This window comes from Culicoides brevitarsis, chromosome 1, assembly GCF_036172545.1.
Source record: "Culicoides brevitarsis isolate CSIRO-B50_1 chromosome 1, AGI_CSIRO_Cbre_v1, whole genome shotgun sequence".
Taxonomy (NCBI): Eukaryota; Metazoa; Arthropoda; class Insecta; order Diptera; family Ceratopogonidae; genus Culicoides; species Culicoides brevitarsis.
Window position 1 is genome coordinate 17,709,059 of NC_087085.1, and position 22,523 is coordinate 17,731,581.

General features: G+C 31.3%; 1 protein-coding gene across 1 annotated transcript; it reads left to right on the plus strand.

Moving 5' to 3' along the window:
* The first annotated feature begins 3,603 nt into the window (after positions 1-3,603).
* Positions 3,604-5,434, plus strand: LOC134827151 (putative phosphatidate phosphatase). The gene is made up of 2 exons (XM_063839713.1): positions 3,604-5,063; positions 5,129-5,434. Exons 1-2 carry the CDS (start codon positions 4,234-4,236, stop codon positions 5,169-5,171), a joined length of 873 nt encoding a protein of 290 aa, XP_063695783.1. The 5' UTR covers positions 3,604-4,233; the 3' UTR covers positions 5,172-5,434.
* Positions 5,435-22,523: the final 17,089 nt, after the last annotated feature.

Consider the following 22,523-nt stretch of genomic DNA (forward strand, 5'->3'; position numbering starts at 1 on the left):
GATATTCTCGCCTCGGCATTCCAGAACGTTGTGAAAAGGAAAATCGATATTAGCATATGAAGTGAATGGAGCACCACTTACCACTTAGTAAAAAAGGGTTTCAGCAATCACATAAAAGAGGTCTGGAAAACTTTAATTTCATTTGATCGTAATCGGCAAAGGTAATAAAACGTATTTTCCCATAGTAGTTGCGAGTAGTAGTCGATCGTGTTCTACATAAATTTAGCACTTCATTCGATGCGAAAGACGAGATAAGAGTTGTATCTATGCGGACAAAAGTGAACAATGTAGCTACGTATCGTCCAGCAATCATCCCTAATTTATTGCAACAAACTATAATGGAGCTCCGCTGTCCGGCATCGTCGTTGTCGTCGTCGTCGTGCATTAAGGAGGAAAATAAATTGTATTGAACACCACTCACAATTGTTTCAAACGTTGCACGAGTCCAGAAATTCTCGTTCACTCAATTTTCGCTAACAGTTTTTTGACACGCGATTTGTCTATTTGTTAGTGGATGCGCCCGATAACGGAATGGGAACAGCAGGGAATGAATGGAAAGGAAATTTTCATTGCCTTTGCACAGGATGGACGAACGAGATTCGGAAATTACATCTAATTTGAAAGAGGAACGGACTTAAAACGATTAAAACTGAAGATTTTAACGAAACAACGACATTTTCAATCACAGACAAAATTCCTTCACACAAAATTCACCTCTTCAAATTCTTCCTTTCACATGCTTTGGTGCCTATTTGATTGAAAAATAAATAATTTTACCGTTTCGCTCACTCAGTCACTCGTAGCAAGCAGAAAAAAAACGTCAAAGTGTGACGAGGTGGAATGTGTATCTATTTTAGCTGTTCACAATAGCTATTCAAAGATTGTCTGTCGTCTTTCTTTATATTGGCACAATCAGCGGCAGCAGCAGCAGCAACACAGCAGAAGATGTCTCGCTTTTTTGAAAAATGAATCAATTTTCTCGCTCGCGCACGAAATGAAAACAAGTGCAAGGTGTTGTTATTTATCGAGCGGGATTTTAAATTGTATTTATTTGCATACACTTTACGTTTTATTTTATTTGCGCGTAATGTAATGGCATCAGCATGTCGCGCCAATATGTAAACATTTTTCTTGGAAGATGGAAAAAAAGTCAAGATTGACAAAAAATGTACGAAAAAGAAAAATTTTTAATGAAAATGTATCTTTTGTTAGAAAATTCGTTGAATTTTGACGAAATAAAAAAAGTTTGACAGCTGTCAATATTTTAATAAAATTTGAATATTTAATGATTATAATTTGATTTAATTAAAAAATTATTAAAATTTATTTTTTTTAATTTTTGAAAAAAAATTATTAAATTTAATTTATTTAATTTTTAAAAAATTATTAAAATTTATTTTTTTTTTTAAAAAAATTTAATATTTTATTTAATTTTAATTTTTTAATTTTAATTTAATTTTATTTAATTTTAATTTAATTTTAATTTAATTTTAATTTAATTTTAATTTAATTTTAATTTAATTTTAATTTAATTTTAATTTAATTTTAATTTAATTTTAATTTAATTTTAATTTAATTTTAATTTAATTTTAATTTAATTTTAATTTAAAAAAATTTTAATTTTAATTTAATTTTAATTTTTTAAATTTTAATTTAATTTTAATTTAATTAAACTTAATTAATTTTAATTTAATTTGAATTTATTTTTAATTTAATTTTAATTTAATTTTATTTTATTTTAATTTTAATTTAATTTTAGTTTAATTTTAATTTAATTTTAATTTTAATTTTAATTTAATTTTAATTTAATTTAATTTAATTTTAATTTAATTTTAATTTAATTTTAATTTAATTTTAATTTAATTTTAATTTTAATTTTAATTTAATTTTAATTTAATTTAATTTTAATTTAATTTAAATTTAATTTTAATTTAATTTTAATTTAATTTTAATTTTAATTTAATTTTAATTTAATTTTAATTTAATTTTAATTTAATTTTAATTTAATTTTAATTTAATTTTAATTTAATTTTAATTTAATTTCAATTTAATTTTAATTTAATTTCAATTTAATTTCATTTAATTTAATTTAATTTAATTTTCATTTAATTTTAATTTTAATTTATTTTTATTATTTTTTTTATTTTTTTTTTTAAATTTAAATCAAAAAATAAAAAAATGTAAAAAAAATTATTTTTTAAATCCTATCAATATTATTTGATGAAGTCATCGTCAAAAATATAAAAAAAATCAATTACAGATGCTGCAAAATTCATATATTTACTGCAGTAAATTTAAACAATTAACAGAAATTTATGTTAAAACGTTAATAAATTTGTTCAACATTGAAACCATTTGTTCTACCCAAAAACGATTTTTTTTTGTATGAAATTACAACCAACAATCAAAAATTACATTCAACTTGTAAAACAAACGTATGAAATTCAAATATCCCAAAATTTGCATAATAACAATTATTTATTTACATTTTTAGCTTGATTTTTGGGTAGTGGCTTTACACAAATTCACACAATATTACTGTTGTGCTAATAATTGGTTCAGAAACATGCTTCTCACTTATTTGTACTAAATTTGTTTGTTTTCTGTGTAAATTAGGACTTGTTTCAGACAAAATTAGTTCGTGTTCGTTAACGATCATCATCAATATTTTCGGCATTGCTAATCATTAAAATAAAAAATGACGTGATTGACCGACTTTGTAGCAAAAAAATCTTTACCTTTCTTGGGCAACATCTATAAAGTACCATCCTACTACCTGAACATGAATTTTTAATATTTTTTTTTGCAAAATCTACGCCTTTAGCTTTCAGTTTTTTTATCACGTTAAATAACTGACAGAAAATCGTCTAAGATCCAGTAATAAATAATTAAATTCAACAATTTATTGTTCAAAGAAGAATATTAATTAGCAGCTTATACAGAAATTACATTGATTATAAGACTTGTCAATGAGTTTCAGTGTCATCATCACATCATTGAATTATCATTACTTCTCACGACAAAAAAGGTAAATTATTTCTGTTTCCATAGAATTGCCAGTAGGTATGAGCAATAAAATTAACTTGAACAAAAAAAAAATCGCACGATTTGTCTTGCGAACTTTGCGTACAAAAATATTGAATAAAACCGCTGCTTCTGTAGAGTAGTCAGCACGAGAGTTCATACATGAGACAATAACGTGTCGGATTTTTGAATGGTAACAAATTGTCTGTTGTATACCAAAAAATTTCTCTTCTTCTGTTTTTTTGTCGAATGTGCCGACAAACTTCTATGCTGCATGTAGAGGTACATGCGACGTCACTTCCACACATACAAAGACAAAAATAGACGAACCTATTGGTGGTATACAGAATAAATATCGGACTAGAGTGTTACTCGAATCACATGCGCATTGAAATTCCCGTTAAACATGAGCATTAACTCGAAGAAAATTTCCTTTCAGTGTTACTTTTGACATACCGCGACGCAGTTCGTGCCTTCTTCACACAAGTAGCCAGCCTAGCGTAAAACAATAACACAAAAGTTGTATAACAGTCGACGGATGTTTGGGAGTGTTAGTGACAGTAGAGTGCATTTACAAGAGACTGATATGTCACAGCTCTCCAAAAAATATTATTTTTCTAGCAGAAAATTCCAAAATCAATAATTGCTTGTGACAGAATCTGACATTTAAGCAAAATCGCGTCGTGAATACCGTGTTAGCGAGTGAAATAAAGGCGAAATAACGCGAAAAAACGAGAATAACTCATCGGAATTTCTGATATCACACGCCTGTCATCGTACGTACTGGTTGTGTACTCGTGCATATTCAACATTTACAACGACTACGTCATCACCGTCAACATCATACCAGTTGGTTTCTTGGTCATCGTATTGTTATTTTTAGTAATGCAGTGGATTTGTGCGGAATAAAATAAATTTTGTCACCAAACATTACGTACATTTAAAAATAGTACGTAGAAAAGTAAATAAACTGATAAGATAGTGAACGAGGGAATTTTTTTGATTAACCCTCCTCCTTTATTTATCTCGATATACACACGGCGAACAGGTTCAAGTCATTCAGTGTGTTTCGCCGATCGTGCACGAACGCATCGTCTCCCAGTGTTAGATATCAAAAAATACTCAATGATCAGATAATAGTTTAAAAATACATACAAGAGGCAATAAAATACACACAAAACACTTGATTCAACATACATACAAAAAAAAATGAGTGACGATACGCGAAAAATTTTGTCAAAAATCATCATTGACATCATTTTGCTGTGCTTCGTTGGATTTCCCATACTGTTCTACTTCCTATGGGGCTCGTCATACAAACGCGGCTTCTTTTGCGACGATGAGTCACTGAAACATCCATTCAAGGAATCCACCGTCAAAAGTTGGATGCTCTATTTGTACGGAATTGTCTTGCCCACACTCGCCATCGTCCTCACGGAATTCTTCCGTTGTCGTCGCAAGGGTGACACTCGCCGCTACCGCCTTTTCGACATGAGCATCCCCGATTGGATCAGCAACTCGTACAACAACATTGGAATTTTCGGCTTTGGAGCTGCTGCAACGCAACTTGTCGTTGATATTGCAAAATATCAAATTGGCAGATACCGCCCGCACTTTATCAACTTGTGCAATCCACGCTTTGAAGATGGCTCGACTTGCGATAATCCCAAAAATCTCGGAATTTATCACGAAAACTTCACGTGCGCCAATCCTGACATCACAACGCGACAAGAAAAGGAGATGCGTCTCTCATTCCCGAGCGGACATTCCAGCTTTTCGGCATACACGATGGTCTATTGTGCCATATATTTGCATGCACGTATGAACTGGCAAGGCAGTAAGTTGTTGAAACACTTTTTCCAGTATCTTTTGCTGCTAATTACGTGGTACACTTGTTTGTCGCGCATCTCCGACTACAAACATCACTGGTCTGATGTTCTTGCGGGGGCATCTTTGGGCGTAATTGGCGCCCTTATCACATCACAATTCATATCCGACCTTTTCGCCAAGTACAAATCGTCAATGTTGCCAACGACACGGTATGAATTAACCGCACCCAATGCTATTAACAACTCGAATTGATACAATTTCTCGTTTTACTTAGTGTAAGTAACGATCGACCGGATCATGTTTACCGGGTGCCGTAAGCAGTCTGTTACCGTACAAAAAAATACGAAAGAAATTCAGAACAATAATCTTCCCAGTTTAAAACTCTAAAAATAAAAAAAACGTCAATTAACAATAGTTATTATTATATTAAATATTATCATCTGTTGTCAATCATGCATTTCAATTCCGTAGGGAGATAAGTTATGGTGCTAAGAATGCATTTCATTGACTTTTAAAGTCAATTTTTTTTTTCGCTAAATTATTCTTTAGACTTAGTTTATTACATATGTTAAGCAAAAATTGGAGTGAAATAAAATTAAATGATAATAAATTAGTTTTAGAACAAAAAATTTTGTTTGAATTTCAAATGTTGAGTATATTGCATACTTTTCAGGCTTCAAACTTTTCTCTTTGTCACTTTTAAAATCAATTTAGAACATCTTTTGTTAAACTTACTCGCGTATCGTCGTTCATCTTCCTCCTCCTTCTCCACTTTTTGTATCAAAATCATTCAACTAATTCACTGCAGACACTTCTTTATCCGAATTTCTCTTAAAATTGTGGTTAAAAAGAGAGAAATATCATAACAAAATAACCACATACAAGCTAAAATAAAATATAATCTTGTTTGGTGCAATATATATTCCGTAAAAGACGTCGAGAAATAATAATAACAAGAACACCAAAAAACACGATAGTTGATACATAATTTAGTAAGATGCTTTTCCTTCTTACGGCGGCGTCGTATGAAAATTTGCATTTACGTTTATATGGTGCAAAACACAAAGACACTCACTTTATTACCATCGTATGTTCGTTCGTCTTCCTTAAAATGTTCCAACGACGACGACAAAGACATGCAAATATTTTCACCCAAAAAAAAAGAGACATTGTTGTTGCATAATAACGGAGTTAGTTTCATGTTTTTCTAATGCACTTGCACGAATATAATAAAGTTCGTCTCAAACGGAAAAATAAAGAAGATACAAGATTCTTTCTTAAAACTACTCGTCGTGGCATACATTAGTACAGGTAAAAGCATTTATTTATTTATTTTTTGATGAGATAAGAAAATTTCCCAAAAATTTCCAAATATGTGAAAGAAGAAGAATAAAATTTTTCCCTCACAAGATAAAAGATAAAAAACTTTCAAGAGAACAAATTTTTCCTGTTTTAATACTCACAAGGCAAAAATGTGTTCTTGTTGTGGTTTAACTTCAACTTTTTGGATTGAATTGTTACCTAAATTAGGCTTTAACTAACTTCAAGTTTATGTTCAGATATTTTCTCAAGATATAAGTTTTCTCAAAGAACTGAAAATCTCAAGATTTTTCTGCTGTAGCGAAATATTATCCAATAAATAAATAAATAATATAAGAGCCCAATTACTTCCTTCTTCCTTTTGTTCCACTTTTCTTCATTTTTTTCAGGCTCGTCTTGAAAAAAAATATAACAACAAAAACTTTGCTGAACAACAAAGTAAGTAGTATACACCTTTGTAGTAATAATAATAATAACAAGGTTGTAGTTTTTCTTACACTTTTTTTCCGTTATTTATAAAAAAAATATACGGCGAGAAGGAAAGACACGATGCTTGGCTTTCTCACATTACTTCCACATAAATTGCTGTTAAAACAAGTGTTTCTTGTATTTTGTGGCAAACGAAGAATAATATTCCTGTGTTGTTTTATTCATACGTCTCCAAAAGTATGAAGAAGGAACGAAAAAAATTATTGCAACATCTTTTTTCTTCATTTTTTTTCCGGCAAATGATAAAAACAGACAAATATTTACCACAGAGATATTTTGTCGGTGTGCATTTTTTGCGTCTATTTTTATCTTACAAGAACGAAAAAAAATATAAGAAAAGACTGCATGTGTGTTTACTTACGGAAATTCGGTTACTCAGACATTCAGTCAGCCAGCTTCGAAAGTGCCACGGTACCAGACAATGATTCATGCGTGTCGAGCCGGCAACAACGTGAAGGAGAAAAATTGTTACAAATGATTAATATTTATAAATGTGGAGATGGTGGTTGGATTTTTTTCTTCTACGTGGAAAGCAACCACTCAACAGGATATCATTTTGTTACAGACAGACGGAAAATACGTTGTACTGTAATAAAATAATAAGATTGAGATTACGGGAGTAGATGCACGTCTAGGCTAGGCTCCAGCATATCGATTTTTTTCGTGCCATGTTACATTGTCTCAATTACCTCCATCTTTTTCTCTGATTCCGGTGAGACATTGCCACTTGCTGAGCAACAAAGACGTGCCGGGAAACTTCAATGAATGAACATCACAAATTCATTTATGATAACGAACAACAGATAACAACCGTCAATCCCGAAAAAAAGACGCAAAATTTGCTTTTGATTTATTGTCTAGGCCATTAATCAAATCATCATACACGGATTATCGGAAGACATTCGTTCATGTAACAACAAGATACAAGGGATTCCCATTTTTTTGCTTCACATTTTTCTTCATATACAATTTTAATGCGACTTTTACGAAGCAAACAAGGATAGCGGGGAATTTTGTGAATAAATTTATGGCTGAAAAATGAAAGGAAGCCAAAAAAAAAAGAAACAACAAAATATTTTCCAAATGAATTCACATCTCACTGGCCTACTTAGGAACTCATATATAATCTTCCTTGTCGTGCCTGCCTCGCCCTGATCTTGTTTTTATTATTTACAAGATTGGATTTTGATGAAAATAAACGTGCCTTCTTGTGTGTGTGAGAGGCAACAAGCCAAGAAAAAAAGGAAGAATAAAATTATTTCATGTTATTTCAACATTGGCAGGCGAATTTCTTGCGTGCCATCCGTTACGAATCTCCAGAGTCCGATTGTTCTGCATAAAATGGAAATATAAAAATAACACACATTCGGTACAAATGTGTCTCAGTAGCATAATGTTAGATGCTGAAATATGAGTGTTTGTGCCAGTAACGATATCATTCACCGCATGTCGAGACAGAGAAATCGATACCAATTCAGGAATTTAATTACTCAAATTTCGGCAAAACACACCAACGCTGGCAACATGACACTTTCTAAACTCATTGTTAACATTTGCGTAAACACATTGAAGCTGCAAAATTATGTCATACACGCCAAAATTTCTAACCAATAAACAAAACAATGGACTAGACCTACCTCAAATAACCCTTGAACAACAACACAACAATTATAATATAATTATCGTTCATTTGAAATTATAGAACTTGAAATATATACACATACGGCTTGTTTTATCATTAGGCACACAAGTGCACTACTAACCTCATAAATAATTCACTGAAATTATAAATTTTCTCTCCGTGCATGCATCTCGTATATCACTATCGGCGTGGATTTCAAGTGAAAATGATATTAAATGTGACAATTGTAACAAGTCATGTACACGGAAACAGCGGATAAAAAATTGACAATAATGATGTGGAATAGCTAAACATAATTCACGCGAAATTTTCAAAATTTTACCGGCCGGCTCGTGCGAGTGTGTGAAATAAAATGCTAATGAGGATAATTTTGAGATAACAATGAGTGACTTGATTATTATTTGTTATTGTTATGTCTAGTGCTTAGATGAATGGATAATGATTTTTCAGTGGTTGGAGGTATATTATCTACACGTTGACACGGTATTTGCATTTTTGTCATAGTGCTTAGATGAATGGATAATGATTTTTCAGTGGTTGGAGGGTCAGTGACATTTTTAGATAACATTTTTTCCACTGCCAGAGTTTTTAAAGTGATTTTTTCAAACTATTATAGTGATCTTAAAAATGGCGGGAAATTTTTTATTTATTGAATTAATTTTTTGATTGCTAAATTTATTGAAACAATTAGATTTTAAAAGAAAAAAAAATATTTTTTAAATTAAGTGATCCTAAAAATGGCGGGAAAATTCTTTTTTATTGAATTAATTTTTTTAATTTCTAATTTTTTTCAAAAAATTAATAATATTTCATCAATTTTTTGAAAATTTCATATATTTTTGAATTTTCTTGCTTTAATTTTTGAATTTTCTTGTTTTTAAAGTGATTTTTACAAATTATTATAGTGATCTTAAAAATGGCGGAAAAATTCTATTTTATTGAATTATTTTTTTAATTTCTAAATTTTTTTGATTTTAAATTATTGATTTAAATTAAAAAGTTGATTTAATATTGAAATATTTTTTAAGATTTTAGACAGGCTTTAGTGAATAATAATAAAATTTCATTAATTTTTTTTAGAAAATTTCATAATTTTTGATTTTTTTTTTTTTTAAAGTGATTTTTTGAAACTATTACATTGATCTTAAAATTGGCGGGAAAATTTGTATTTATTGAATAATTTTTTTAACTTGCTAAATTTTTGAAAGATTTTAGTGGATTTTCTAGGTACAAAGTTCTGGATTTCCAAAATATTTCATTAATTTTTGGAAACTTTAATATTTTATGAATTTTCTTGTTTTTGGAAAGCACATCACTCTTTCTATGGTCTTTGTGAAAATAAAATTTGAAGCAATAAAATTGTATTTATTCAGTGTGAATATGTTTCAAAGCCTCATAAAAACCTTGAAATCCATTAAAATCTTCTGAATTACTTCAAAACTTAACAGAAAAACTTTCTTCGTATTTTTTTCAGAAAAATAAGAAAAAGCATCCGATCATCAATTCACATTTTTATCCATTTTTTCTCGCTGCAGACAGAAACAGGATCATAATAATAATAACGACGATGCCAAAAACATGCCTTTTAAAATTTGCATAATCCATGCTGTTCCCAGATAAATTTATAGAGAAGTACGCAGAGAACGAGCGAGTTTAGCACACCAACATTGTCTGCCATGCACGTTATTGATCCGTTTGTTTCACCACACATACACAGCCACTCCTCACATGAAACGGTGCATTAATTTTATCATTATGTACCTTTTAGATTATGGATGTTTATTATGTCTTCTCCACAAAACTATACGACGAGCAATAAAACAGTTTGTTATACAAGCAGGAGCGAAATAAACAAGAGCCGACAGTACAATGTTGTTGTCATAAATGGGTGATGCGTCGGGAACAGACAAAAGCGATAAATATCATCGAATGATGGAGCATTTATGACGTTGTCTTGTAAAATATGATTTGCCCAACAAAAAAGGGACATCAAGAATTTTCAGTGTCCAAATTCGCACGAATTAAAATCGCCAGAGCAGGTACACCTGTCTCGTCTGTGTCGTAATCAGGAAGTTATGAAAGTTGAATCTCATGTAAATATATCTTTTACAACTTCACAAAGTGATTTTAAATTGGTCTTGCATGCAGAATTTTTGTGCCTGTATGACATGAGGAGTGTAGTAAACAAAAGCCTGGACTAACACGTATTAATCCTCGTATTAAACTTTGTAAATATATTCATGCATGTCTCTCGCTCTCGGAGAGTAAAAAGATATTCAACGTGTGATAATCCATTTGGGATATTAAATTGTGTAGTGTAATTTATGATGACTATTTATGACACTCCAAAAATTCTCTTTTTCCACTATGGAAAACTTAAATTGGGCGATAAATAAAAGGGAAACGTATGTAAAGTGGCTCAATTTCAGGTAGCGACGCATGAAAAAGGAAAGAAAAGCGAAAGATTTTTGGGATCGACTTTTATTTCTATTTGAGAAGGAGCAGATTTGATTAAGTTATTAAACGTGAGCACGGTGATATTCCCTTCAAAATTGAATTTTTCGACCTTTATTGAGCTATTAAGTCCCGTTATTAAGTTAAATTTTGGGATAACGTTTATTAATTTTTTTCTCTGACAAAATTGACTTTTTTTTATGTAACCAAAGATGTTGCGTTTTCATTTATTTTTTGTTTTATATTGAAAATTTACTCAATTTTACTTAAGAATTATTAATTTTTCGACGTAGAATGTGCATTGGGTCATAATTTAAAAAATGTGCATTGGGGCAAAATTTCAGAATATGCTCTGGGAATGATTTTTTTAAATTTTATAAGAAAAAAATGACAATGAAAAGTTAAAAAATTTATAACTTTACTTAAAACTGATTTCAAAAGTTTTTTTTTTTTGCTAAAAATTTGGTTTTTTAAGTTATTTTTAACCTTAAAGATATCTTTTCATAAAAAGCATATTTTTACAATATTTTTTTGTTTACATGTCACAAAAAGGGCATCAACCGGTCTAAGGAAGTGACCAAAGTGAAGGTACGTTGAATTAATTTAATGAATCACACTAATTTGCATAAAAAGTCGATGATGAATGAATTGAAAGATTCACAGCAATAAATTCAAAACAAGTGTCAATGAATCAAAAATAATCGTTTTGACCTTTCCAAATCCAGTTTACGTTTCTTTTCAAAAACTCAAAATATTCACTTCCCGCAACTGGAATTGCGCTGATGTGTCATCATCACTCTCACTTTTATTTCAAAATGTTCTAACTTTTGTTTTCGTTTTTTTTCGCATAATCTAGAAGGCGGCATGAAAACCAGTTGGATGACTTTTGCCCACAAAAATGTAAGAAATTTCATACATTTTTGGTATCATCTGCTTTTTTTTTCCTCAAGCTCAATGAAGAAGAGATGCTACTTAGCGAAGGTCATCCAGTTTGACTATTTTATGATACACATCATTTTATGGATTCAGGTAACGGGTTTTGTCTTAAAAATTTCATCAAAGTCAGTTATTGACGGGTCGCGGATGAGTTGAGACGCGTGCTTTAAAAAATGTCTCTAAAAATTAAATTAACGTGTGTCGTGATTGCTCTCTTGTTAATTGCCGAGAGCAATGCCCAAAGAGGAATTTCGCGAAGAGGAAATGTGCGGGCAAATGTTCGACTAAACACGAATGATGTCACAAGCGGACTTTCGGTGGGAGTTGATACAAAGGAGGAAGTTAAAAATGTAAAATTGGAAGTTAATGCTCCAGTCACGACGACAACAGGAACTAAAAATGTAGAAGGAGCTGAGTTATTGTCAACGCTTGGAAGTAAAGGACGTGATAAAGTCGTTTCCTTACAAAATTTGGGATTAAAAGATATCAAAGCAGGAGTTTTTACTGATGCAAATACTGCAGTTGATTTGTCTTTAAATCAACTGACAGTCCTCAACAAGGGCGTCTTCGAAAGTGCCAAAAACTTGGAAATGTTAAATTTAACGAAAAATGTACTTGAAAGCATCGATGACGAAGCATTTAATGGATTAACAAAATTGAAAGGCTTGGTTTTGGGTCATAATAAGCTATCGAAAGTGCCTGTCGTTACAAGCAGCAGTTTAAAAGAGTTTTATTTAAATGCTAATTTAATCAAGGACGTTCAGGAATCGGACTTTAAAGGTGTCAGTAACTTACTTGGATTATCACTCAGTGGAAATTTACTCAAAAATCTTCAAGGCAACGCTTTTAATCAATTGAAAGAGCTTTTGTTACTTGATTTAAGTACGAATTACATTTCCTCTTTGGATGGAAAAGCATTTAATGGCTTGGAGAAACTTGTGACCTTATATTTGTCTCAAAATTCTCTTTCATCGTTACCAAAATCAGCTTTTGAAAGTTTGAAAAGCTTGCGAGTCTTGTTGCTGAATGAAAATAACTTAAAATCTCTCGATGCTGATCAATTTAAATACAATGAAAACCTTGAAGCACTTTACATTCACAATAACAGTTTAACATCTCTTGATGCAAAAGTTTTCTCAACACTTAAAAACTTACAAGATTTATTCCTTATTGGAAACTCCTTGAAATCACTGGACAAATCTCTCTTCAATGGCACAACAAAACTACAACGCATCTCATTAGGAGGAAATCAAATTACAAAAATACAAAGTGGCACATTTGCATCGTTAGCGGAATTATCTTATCTTGATATTACGCGAAATCAAGTCGAAGTCATTGAGCCAAAAGCATTTAATGGCTTGAATAGCCTCTTGAAACTCTTTTTATACGGTAATCGTCTCACTAATCTGCAAAAAGATACATTCGCTGGCCTAGAAAGCTTATTGATTTTATCTCTTGACGATAATCGCATTTCAAGAGTGGATGGAGACGCCTTCTCCTCTTTAGAAAATTTGCTTGAATTGAATTTGGAAGAGAATCAGATTAAAGAGTTTGCATCAGAGACCTTCAAGCCGTTGTTTAATTTACAAAAATTGTTCTTGAGAAGAAATTCTTTGAAAGTTTTGAAGAACGATCTTTTCGAAGGAGTACCTGATTTGAAGGTTTTACGATTGGATGAAAATAAACTTGAAAAGTTGGATGCCGAATTATTTAATCCTTTGAAAGAACTTATCTTCTTGAGTTTGAGCGAGAATCAAATTTCAACATTGCCAGCTGATACATTTTCTGGCTTGAAGAGCCTTGAACGTTTGTATTTGTACAAAAATAACATCAAAGAAGTGTCAGTTGACTTCCTCAGTGGATTGGGAAATCTTAAACTTTTGTCAATGTTTGATAATAAAATTAGCAGTTTAGACAAGGATTTGTTCAAAGCAACACCATTGCTGGAAGAACTTTATTTGGAGAACAATAAATTGTCGAATTTAGACAGTGAGGTATTCAGTCACTTGAAATCCTTGAAAATCCTTCATTTGGAAAATAATGGCATCCAAGCCATTGACACCAATCTTTTCAAATCACTTACAAAACTCGAATACCTTAAATTGAGCAAGAATCAATTTACATCGATCGATGCCAGTCAATTTTCATCTTTACGTGAGCTTTCGTACTTGGACTTAGATGAGAATCAAATTACCTCAGTTGATGCTTCAGCCTTTAATGGTTTACAAAAATTGGGTCATCTATTCTTATCTGGAAATCAACTCAAATCTCTTGAAGCTGCAACATTTAAAAGTCTCACAAATCTTCGTGTTTTATCTTTGGACAACAATAAGCTCTCAAAATTGGATGGTACACTCTTTGCTGGTAACACAAAACTTCAAAAATTGTACTTGAACAGTAACAAACTGACATCGATCAACACTGCCTTGTTCAGTTCGTTACGAGACTTGACAGAATTGCACTTGCATAAGAATGCAATTACAGCCTTGGATGAAAAAACTTTCAAAAATCAAGTAAATTTACAAGTTTTCTTGGCTCATCATAATCAAATAAGAGAGTTGCCTTCAAATTTATTTGCTAGCTGCACAAAATTGACTTCTGTTGCTTTGAGTAATAATAAAATCAGTAACGCAGTGAGTTTTAAGGATTTGTTCCGAAACAGTAAAAATCTTGAACAAGTCTGGCTCAATGGAAATTATATTTCCAGTTTGAATGTTGATGGCTTGGAAAGTTTTACGAGCTTGAAACAATTTTACGTTAACGGAAATGACGTTGTTTGTGATGACTTGAAAACAGTTGTTAATGTATTAAAAGCGCAAGAAGTTGAATTCTTCTACAAACAAGATGAATCAAGTAATAACAATGTCGATAAAAAGGGATCTGTTGAAGGAGTTTCTTGCAGTTACAGTCCTATTCAAAGACCAGCTCACGTTGAGACTGAAGTTGAAGAAGAAGAGGAAGTAAAGGAAGAAAAAACAACGGAAGCTACAACGAAAGTGAGTAGCTCGACAAGTACTACAACTACATCCAGCACTACCACGTCGACTACAACGACGACAACTCCAAAGCCTGTAACAGAAGAAGCTCACGTAGAAACGACTTTCCGTTCACGTTTCCGATCAAGAAATGAAGGAGTAAGTGTATCAAATGAACAAACAACAAGAGGATCTTCATCGACGACGAATACTGCAGCTTCAAATGAAGCCACTGTTGGAACTGTAAGACATCATGTTAGAGGTCGTCAAAGGTCAAATGTTGGCTACAATGAGTTACGAAGAGGTTCTTCTGTTCAAACGACTAATTCTGAGACAACAAATGAAGCAAAAGCTACAAGTGAAGTAACCACCACAAGAACTCATATTAGAGGTCGTCAACGCGGAAATTCAGGCTACACTGAATTAAGAAGAACAACATTTGCTGAACCTACAACTACAGTTAAAACTACTGAAGTAACTGAAGATGTGAAAGATTCTGTTACTGTTGAAGTTGAAAAAGCAGTAGAAGAAACAACTGAGGAAAATGTGTTAGGACACTCAAAGACTTACACTGAATTGAAAAGAAATCACCTTTCAACAACAAAAAGTCACAAAAATGAAGCTACTGAAACAAAGTCCGAGACAGAAACAACAGAAAGTCTCCCAACAAACAACTCTAAAAGTTATACAGAACTTAAAAGAACGACAGCGCAACCTTCAGTCTCAACAAACTCTGATGATTCAAAAAGTGAAACTACTGCCTTAAAATCTGAAATTGCTGGAAAAGTTTACACTGAATTGAAAAGAGCTCATACGACATCCGAACCAACAACTTCTGATGACACTTCAACTCATGAAGAAACTGAAAAAGAATCTTCTAAACTCGATGTGAATCTTTCCGGCAATTCACGACACTACACAGAGTTAAAGAGAAGTTCAACCACTACAACTTCTCCAAGTTCAGATGAAACGAAAGTCGAGACAGAAACAACTTCAACAACTCCCGCTGCTGAAGCACAGAAGTCAAACTTCCGAGGACGTGTTCGTGTAAGAGTTGACTATACAGAACTAAGACGTACTCCAACGACTAGTTCTTCGTCGACAACAACGACCACGACGACAACTCCCAAAGTCGTGACAGAACTTGAAGCAGAAGTTTCTTCTACCACAAAATCTGACCTTGAACTTACAAAAACTACTGAAGTACCTGAAGTTTCAACTTCGGAAGAACCAAAAGTAGAAACCACAAGAACTAACTTCAGAGGACGAGTCCGTGGTAACGTTGGTTACACAGAACTTCGACGAACTCCAACAAGTTCTGTCTCAACGACTTCTTCTTCTTCTTCAACTACTTCAACTACAACGACGACGACAGAAGCTCCAAAAGCAGAAGAAGTATCCACTTCTGAAAAATCCGACACTGAAACTTCACAATCTACTGAAGTACCTGAACCTTCAACCTCTGAAGAACCAAAAGTCGAACTTGAAACCAGCAGCACAACCACGCCATCTGTCGAAACCACAAGATCTAACTTCAGAGGACGCATTCGTGGCAACGTTCGAAGCCAATCAGAAAATAGAAAACCCAAATCCACAGTCGTTCCATTAGTTGATGTTGAAGCAAACGAACTACCCAATGTCCCAAAGAACGAAATTCCATCAGAAGAAGCTGTTCAAATAACTGCTGAGCTACCCATTAAACGACTTGCAGGCAGAGGTCGTGTCAAAAGTCGCTTCAACACTCAGTTTGATTTAGTATAAAAATTACAATAAACTCATTTAAAAAACTGTAAAATTTGTATAAATAAAGTTCAAGGTCGTTATAAATAATTTTAGTCAACCGGCTAAAAACCGGATTAATTTTTTTTAAAACCACACATGAAATTGTGTCATCTTTTTTCAATAAAAAAAAAAACAAAAATAAATATTTTTATGCATTTTAACTTTTTTTGTTGTTAGGGCTGTTGGAAATTTCAGTTTCAAGATTTTTTCCGTAAGTACAGCAAATTATTTTAAATTATGTCCCTGTTTTCATTGTTAAACTCCTTCTTAATTGCAATAATCATGTAAATTTTCAGCATTAAACACACCGAATTACATACCCCATATAAATAATTACATTTTCATGAATCAACTCGTGTACAAAATTATTATTACAAGATTTACACTCGTTCTTCCATGCATAAACGGCGATGAAGAGAGAAATGCTTTCCATGTTGCCTCTTTAATGATACAAGCAGCAACCCATAAACATGAAAACAGACACGAAAATTAGAAATTTTGCTGTTTAGCTTGTTTCGTGTACAAAACACTTGTTTTCGTCTTTCATTCAGAGCAAAGAAAGACCTGTAAACAAAGATAAATCATCGCTTTGCTTCAAAATTGTGCCGAGTTAAAATAATATTACTTTTATCATTGTCGAGCGAGAGAGAGATGAGAGAAACCACTTAATCTTAAATTTCCTTAAAATTAATCATAATCTCGAACATAACCTACACTCGTTTGTTTTAATTCTTAATATTTCTTCGTTTAAATAAAATAACAAAACACAAACCAGACGAACAAACGAAATGAATTAGTTTTGGTTTTGGTAACAAATGGCCTGATTTTTCCCATTTTCCGAAAAAGCATCAGTTTTGTCTCTCTCAGCAATTTATTTAATCCGTTCTTTTTTCGTTGTTGTTGTTTGTGAAAAGAAAAGAAAAAGTCTTATCTCCATCAACATCAATCGACATCAAATTAGTCACATCAATCAAAAATTTCACTTTCTTTTCATAAATCACGACACTTCATCGAAAGTTTTTCTTTTCTCTTTTTTTTTCTTTTTTTATAAGAAATATTGAAGACTTTGACATGAATTTCATCGATAAAAGAAAAAATATGTAGAAAGGGGAATGAAGGAAAAAAAATAAATAAAGAAAAATCACGTAATTTTTGCACAACTCACACAATGAGAAAGGACTCAATGCAAAAATAAAAGTAATAACAATAAAATAAAGAAAGAAAAAGGAAAATGTAAGGCGAAAACTTTTTCCATTTGGACTTTTAACAATGCCTAATAATTTCGTTTTTTTTCCTCTCTTTTTCGTCTTCTAGCGGATCTTAAATCCATTCATAACTCACATGATTTTTTTTCTCGTTGTACAACTCGTTCCACAGTCGCGTCACACTTTTGACCCGAAATACGTGCCTGACGTCAATTTTTATATAATTTTTTTTTTCGCAAGAAGAAATCAATTTCTGAGTGTTTGTGCAAAGAAGAGATCATCCATCGTCATATTTAATCGTTTCCGGCCATTGAGTATTTCCTTCTTGGCTTTCTTTTTACAATTTTCTGATTTTATTTTCCGTTATAGTCCTTTGATACAGAATTTATTGGATGTTTATTGCTGGATATCGTTTGCAATTTTTTTTTTGCGTCTCCAATCGAAACATGACAAAGGATTGTCAGCAGGCTCCCATTCGGGCCGGAGAAACAATCAATCGTGCACAAACACAACAGAAGAGAAGAAAAATTAAGACGTCACTGAGGTGAAAATAATCCATTTCACAATTTGCCTTGCTTGGTCAACCCTGATATTTGTGGTTGAGTAACCTTGTTTGCCTTTGTCCGAAAAATTTTTTGGGCTTCGGACACACACACACAAAATCGATTGTTTATTTATCGCATTTGTACCTCATAAATTGTATGATCTCCTGGATTAAATAAGAGGAACAAACACAAATAAATAAGAGTTAAATCAAGAGGAACATAAATTCAATATTTAATGTCTTGACTTTTGTTCCATGGTGTTGCTTTGGAATGATTTCTTTAAATTTTCTTTCCATAAATTTCCACAAAAATTCATCACAATTTCCAATGTCCAATAAATACGATATTAAAGGCATTTATTATTATTTTATTGTTTTGTTTGTCATGAATACATTTAAATATTATTGCTCCCCATCCAGCCAGAGTTCATCTTCTTCTTCTTCGTTCCAGCAGGCAATGCATCTGCATTACCATTTATCCTTCGTTATTGGAACATTTTGTTTTATGTCCAACACACAAAACTATCTCTCTTTGGTCACAACTACCCGAGAAGAAGAACATGAGAAAGAGACATGCATGGGAATGAAGACAAATGTGAGTGCAAAAATTTACATAAGGATGCACAAGAAAACAATCGTCGTTTGACTTTTAATGGGCTCTTTAATGCCAAGATGGATTTGTGAGGGATTTGTAGGTTAAAGTTGTTCCAACGGATTAGTACGAGCTTTATCCCTTTTTATGGCTAATTTTTTTTGTGGGTTTTGATTTTTTTTTTGCTAAAAAAAATTGTTGAATAACTCAAAAATTAAATTAAAAATATAAAAAATTTAAATTAATTATTATTTATTTTAAAAAATTAAATAATTAATAAAAATAATAGCTAAGTGAATTTAAATTTATTTAATAATAATTATTTTAAATTAATTTAATTAAATTTTATTTTTTTTTTATTTTTTTTTTAATTTAAATTTAATTTTATTCAAATTTATTTTAAATTATTATTTTTATTTTTTTAAATATTTTTTTAATTAATAATTATTATTTAATTATTAATTAATTAATTATTACAATTAAATAATTAATAATTAATTAATAAAATATTTTATTTAATTTTTTAAAAAATTTTATTTAATATAATAAATTAGCTAATTTAATTAAAATATTATTTTTTAATTAATTTTAAAATATTTCGATAAAAAAAAACTTAGAATTATCAAAAATTATTTTTTTCTGAAATATTAATTGTCCATCTCTATGAACAAAACACGAAAGGGATACAAAAAATCCTTCTAAAACAAACAAGATGATGAGACATGTCGAGACAATGTGCCCGCATCTCCCTTTATTCTCCGTTAATCGTCGTGAAAAACAGATTTTCACTGTTTGTCATGTTACGAAAAAAAAAACAAAAGAACTTAAATCCCTCTTTATAAAAAAAAATGTGCGACAAAGTAACAAAGTCACACAAAGGGCTTCTCACTCTTTTGTTTCCGGTCGCCCGTATATTTAACTCTTTTTAATCGTTTAATGAAATGTTTTTCATGTAAAAAATTAAAAAAAAAAAATGAACAAGGTGAAAATTCTATTTTAGATCAACACATGAGTAAAAATTGTATAAAAATTGATTTTTGGCATATTTATGGGCGACCTAAACAATTTTTTTCTAACAAAACCGCAACACTTGCGGAGAAGAAAGAAAAAAAATGTAAAAGGGATAAAACCTTTTAAAAAGAGGTTTCCCATCATTATTTTTTTTTCTTTATTATTATTTAAGAGTTTATTCAAATGACCTCTTATTTTATTTATTTTTATTTTTTGACATTTTTTTCCCTAAGAATAGCTTAAGGCAATATTTGTCTTCTACTATTTTCGCATAGCCAAAAAAAATAAAATAAAATAAAAATAACAAAAATTTCCCACATTTTTTAACGAACAACAGTAAAAAAGGGACAAAACCGCCGCTTTGTTCCCCCTTTCATTCCATGTTGCTTTAAAAATGGAGCATTTCTGATGATGTCCTTCACAACAATCCCTCTGGAGCACAAACACTTCATTCCATCCTTTCGTACGAGGGAAAATTGTAAACATTATTTAACAGAAACACGAAGTTCTGACACAGAAATGTCGTTCTCTCGAGACATCGATGATGCGTTTGTTGTAAAATTTAAATGGAAAAGTTTTTTTCTTTGACCCACAAAATCTTCACTGGACAGAAAATACCGCTGGGGATGAAAAAGACACTTTTAAAAGGTGAATCTGCAATATTAATGATGTTCCACTGCAAAATTGTTAGTTTTAATAAATATAATATTTCTAAACAAACTGCTTACAAAAGCAAAACCTTTTACAGGAATTTTGTGGTTTCTTTTCATTTCCATTTCAATATTTTATTTATGAATTTCTATTTTTAGTCAGCATTCAATGGAACAAATATGATAAATTGAAATAAATGCCGTTTAGCGGTCCGGTTCGACGAAAGAGGATTTATTTATAATTGAAAATGTGTTTTTTGACTGAATGGGGAAAATTCATTAATTTATTTTAACTGGGCCAAGTTTCAAGTTCATTTAATTTAAATGGAATTTAAATGTCGGTTTAATTAAAATTGTTTTGCCTTTTGTTTTGATCGTCTTTTCAGTGTGGAATGACAGCTTATTTGAATATTTACCGTTACACCGCAAATTTGCCACCCTTCAAAAGTCAAGTTGATTTGCTCGCTTACCTGAAAAAAAAAAAAAAAAAAAATGTTTAATTAAAAAAATTCAGGCAAAAAAGTAATTTATTATTTTTTGATGTCAAAATGGGAACGACTGGTATTTAAAAATATTTAAAAAAAAAACAGACAAGAGTTTGAGTAAATATTTCATGAAAAAATCACATCCATCAATCAAAAATCGCATATTATTTCATTACATGAAATTTTTTAACGGCTTTTGCCTGTCACAACCATAAAACGCATCAACAAATCATAATATTTGTTGTAATTAATTTAATTGTGTTTACTTTTATTGTTTAAAAATTGCATTAATTTATTTTTTTCAAGAGTTTTTTTTTATTTTTCCATCAAACGTCGTACTGTCAACGAAAATTTTTTTATGTTGAAGCGAAATTCCGGTCATTATTTGGACCACAACATAAAATGCGGGTTCCGCGTGTGTGTCAGTGCGTTGTTTACACACAATCAATGCGGCAGATTTTTTTTTCGTTCGTTCGTGTTTGCAGAAATGCATTTTTTTTAAACGGGTGCATAATTATGGACGAGAGATAATGAATGGCGATGTGTTTGTATGGGCAAGTGGATTGCAGCAGACGGTGATTTACTGATGTAATTTGCGATGAAATTAATTATGTGTTGGCCGAAACTTTGTGGAGCTTCGTGCTTTTTAATTTCCGTCGTTGCAACGAGACAAAAAGCTGTTACTTCCTTTGGCGCCTAACACAAAATACGTCCAACAAGAGTGACTTTTCTAGTGCTTTATGGAAATGAATAAAATAAAAAAGTGCTTAATATTACATGCTTGAAGAAACTTTTGCTGCACAACGAGCGCGTATATTATTATTTTTTTTTTTCGTTGCAAAAAGTTATTTACCGTCGACAACGATGGACGACGCACTTGGTGTGCAATTTATGAGCAAACATAAGAGGATTTGAAATGAAAACTGGCCATAAATCTTCTATGGATTCCTCGAGTAAATTGCATTTCAATGACGGGCGGGACAGTTATTTAGTTTACGGTTTTGTTGAGAGCGAAATAAAAGCCGGAATAAAATGAATAAACATTAAAAATAAAATAAAATGTGTGGAAACTTTTTCCTTTTCAAACGTCCGAGGTTGAGATACGCCACTTGAGTTCTTGATTTTTTTACTACAAAAGCAGCTCATTTCATTTTTCATGGAAAAAAAAAGTTTTTTGATTATGTGATTAAAATTTATGGTCAACTTTGTGATGTCCAGATTTTGAATATTTCATGCAAATTCTAGATGAAAGGAATTATTTTTTTTGTTGGTCAAATTTCTCAGAAAAAAATAAAATAATTTGTTGTCAACGCATCTGACACAATCTCTCATCATAAACGTCAATTCTTCGGAAAATCAAAGTTTTCTCGACATTGAATGATCGGTTGCTTACTCGGCAAAAACTTTCACAAGAGACAAGAAAACTTTTTTAAACAACACAAATAATAGAAAACCGTTTTTTCTTTGTTTTACTTTTTTTTTCTTCATACACATTTCGTCAGATATCGTCACGTGCATGCTGCTATCGACACACAAAAAAAGAGAAACAAGACACACAAAAAACTTTTCTCTCTCTTTTTTCAC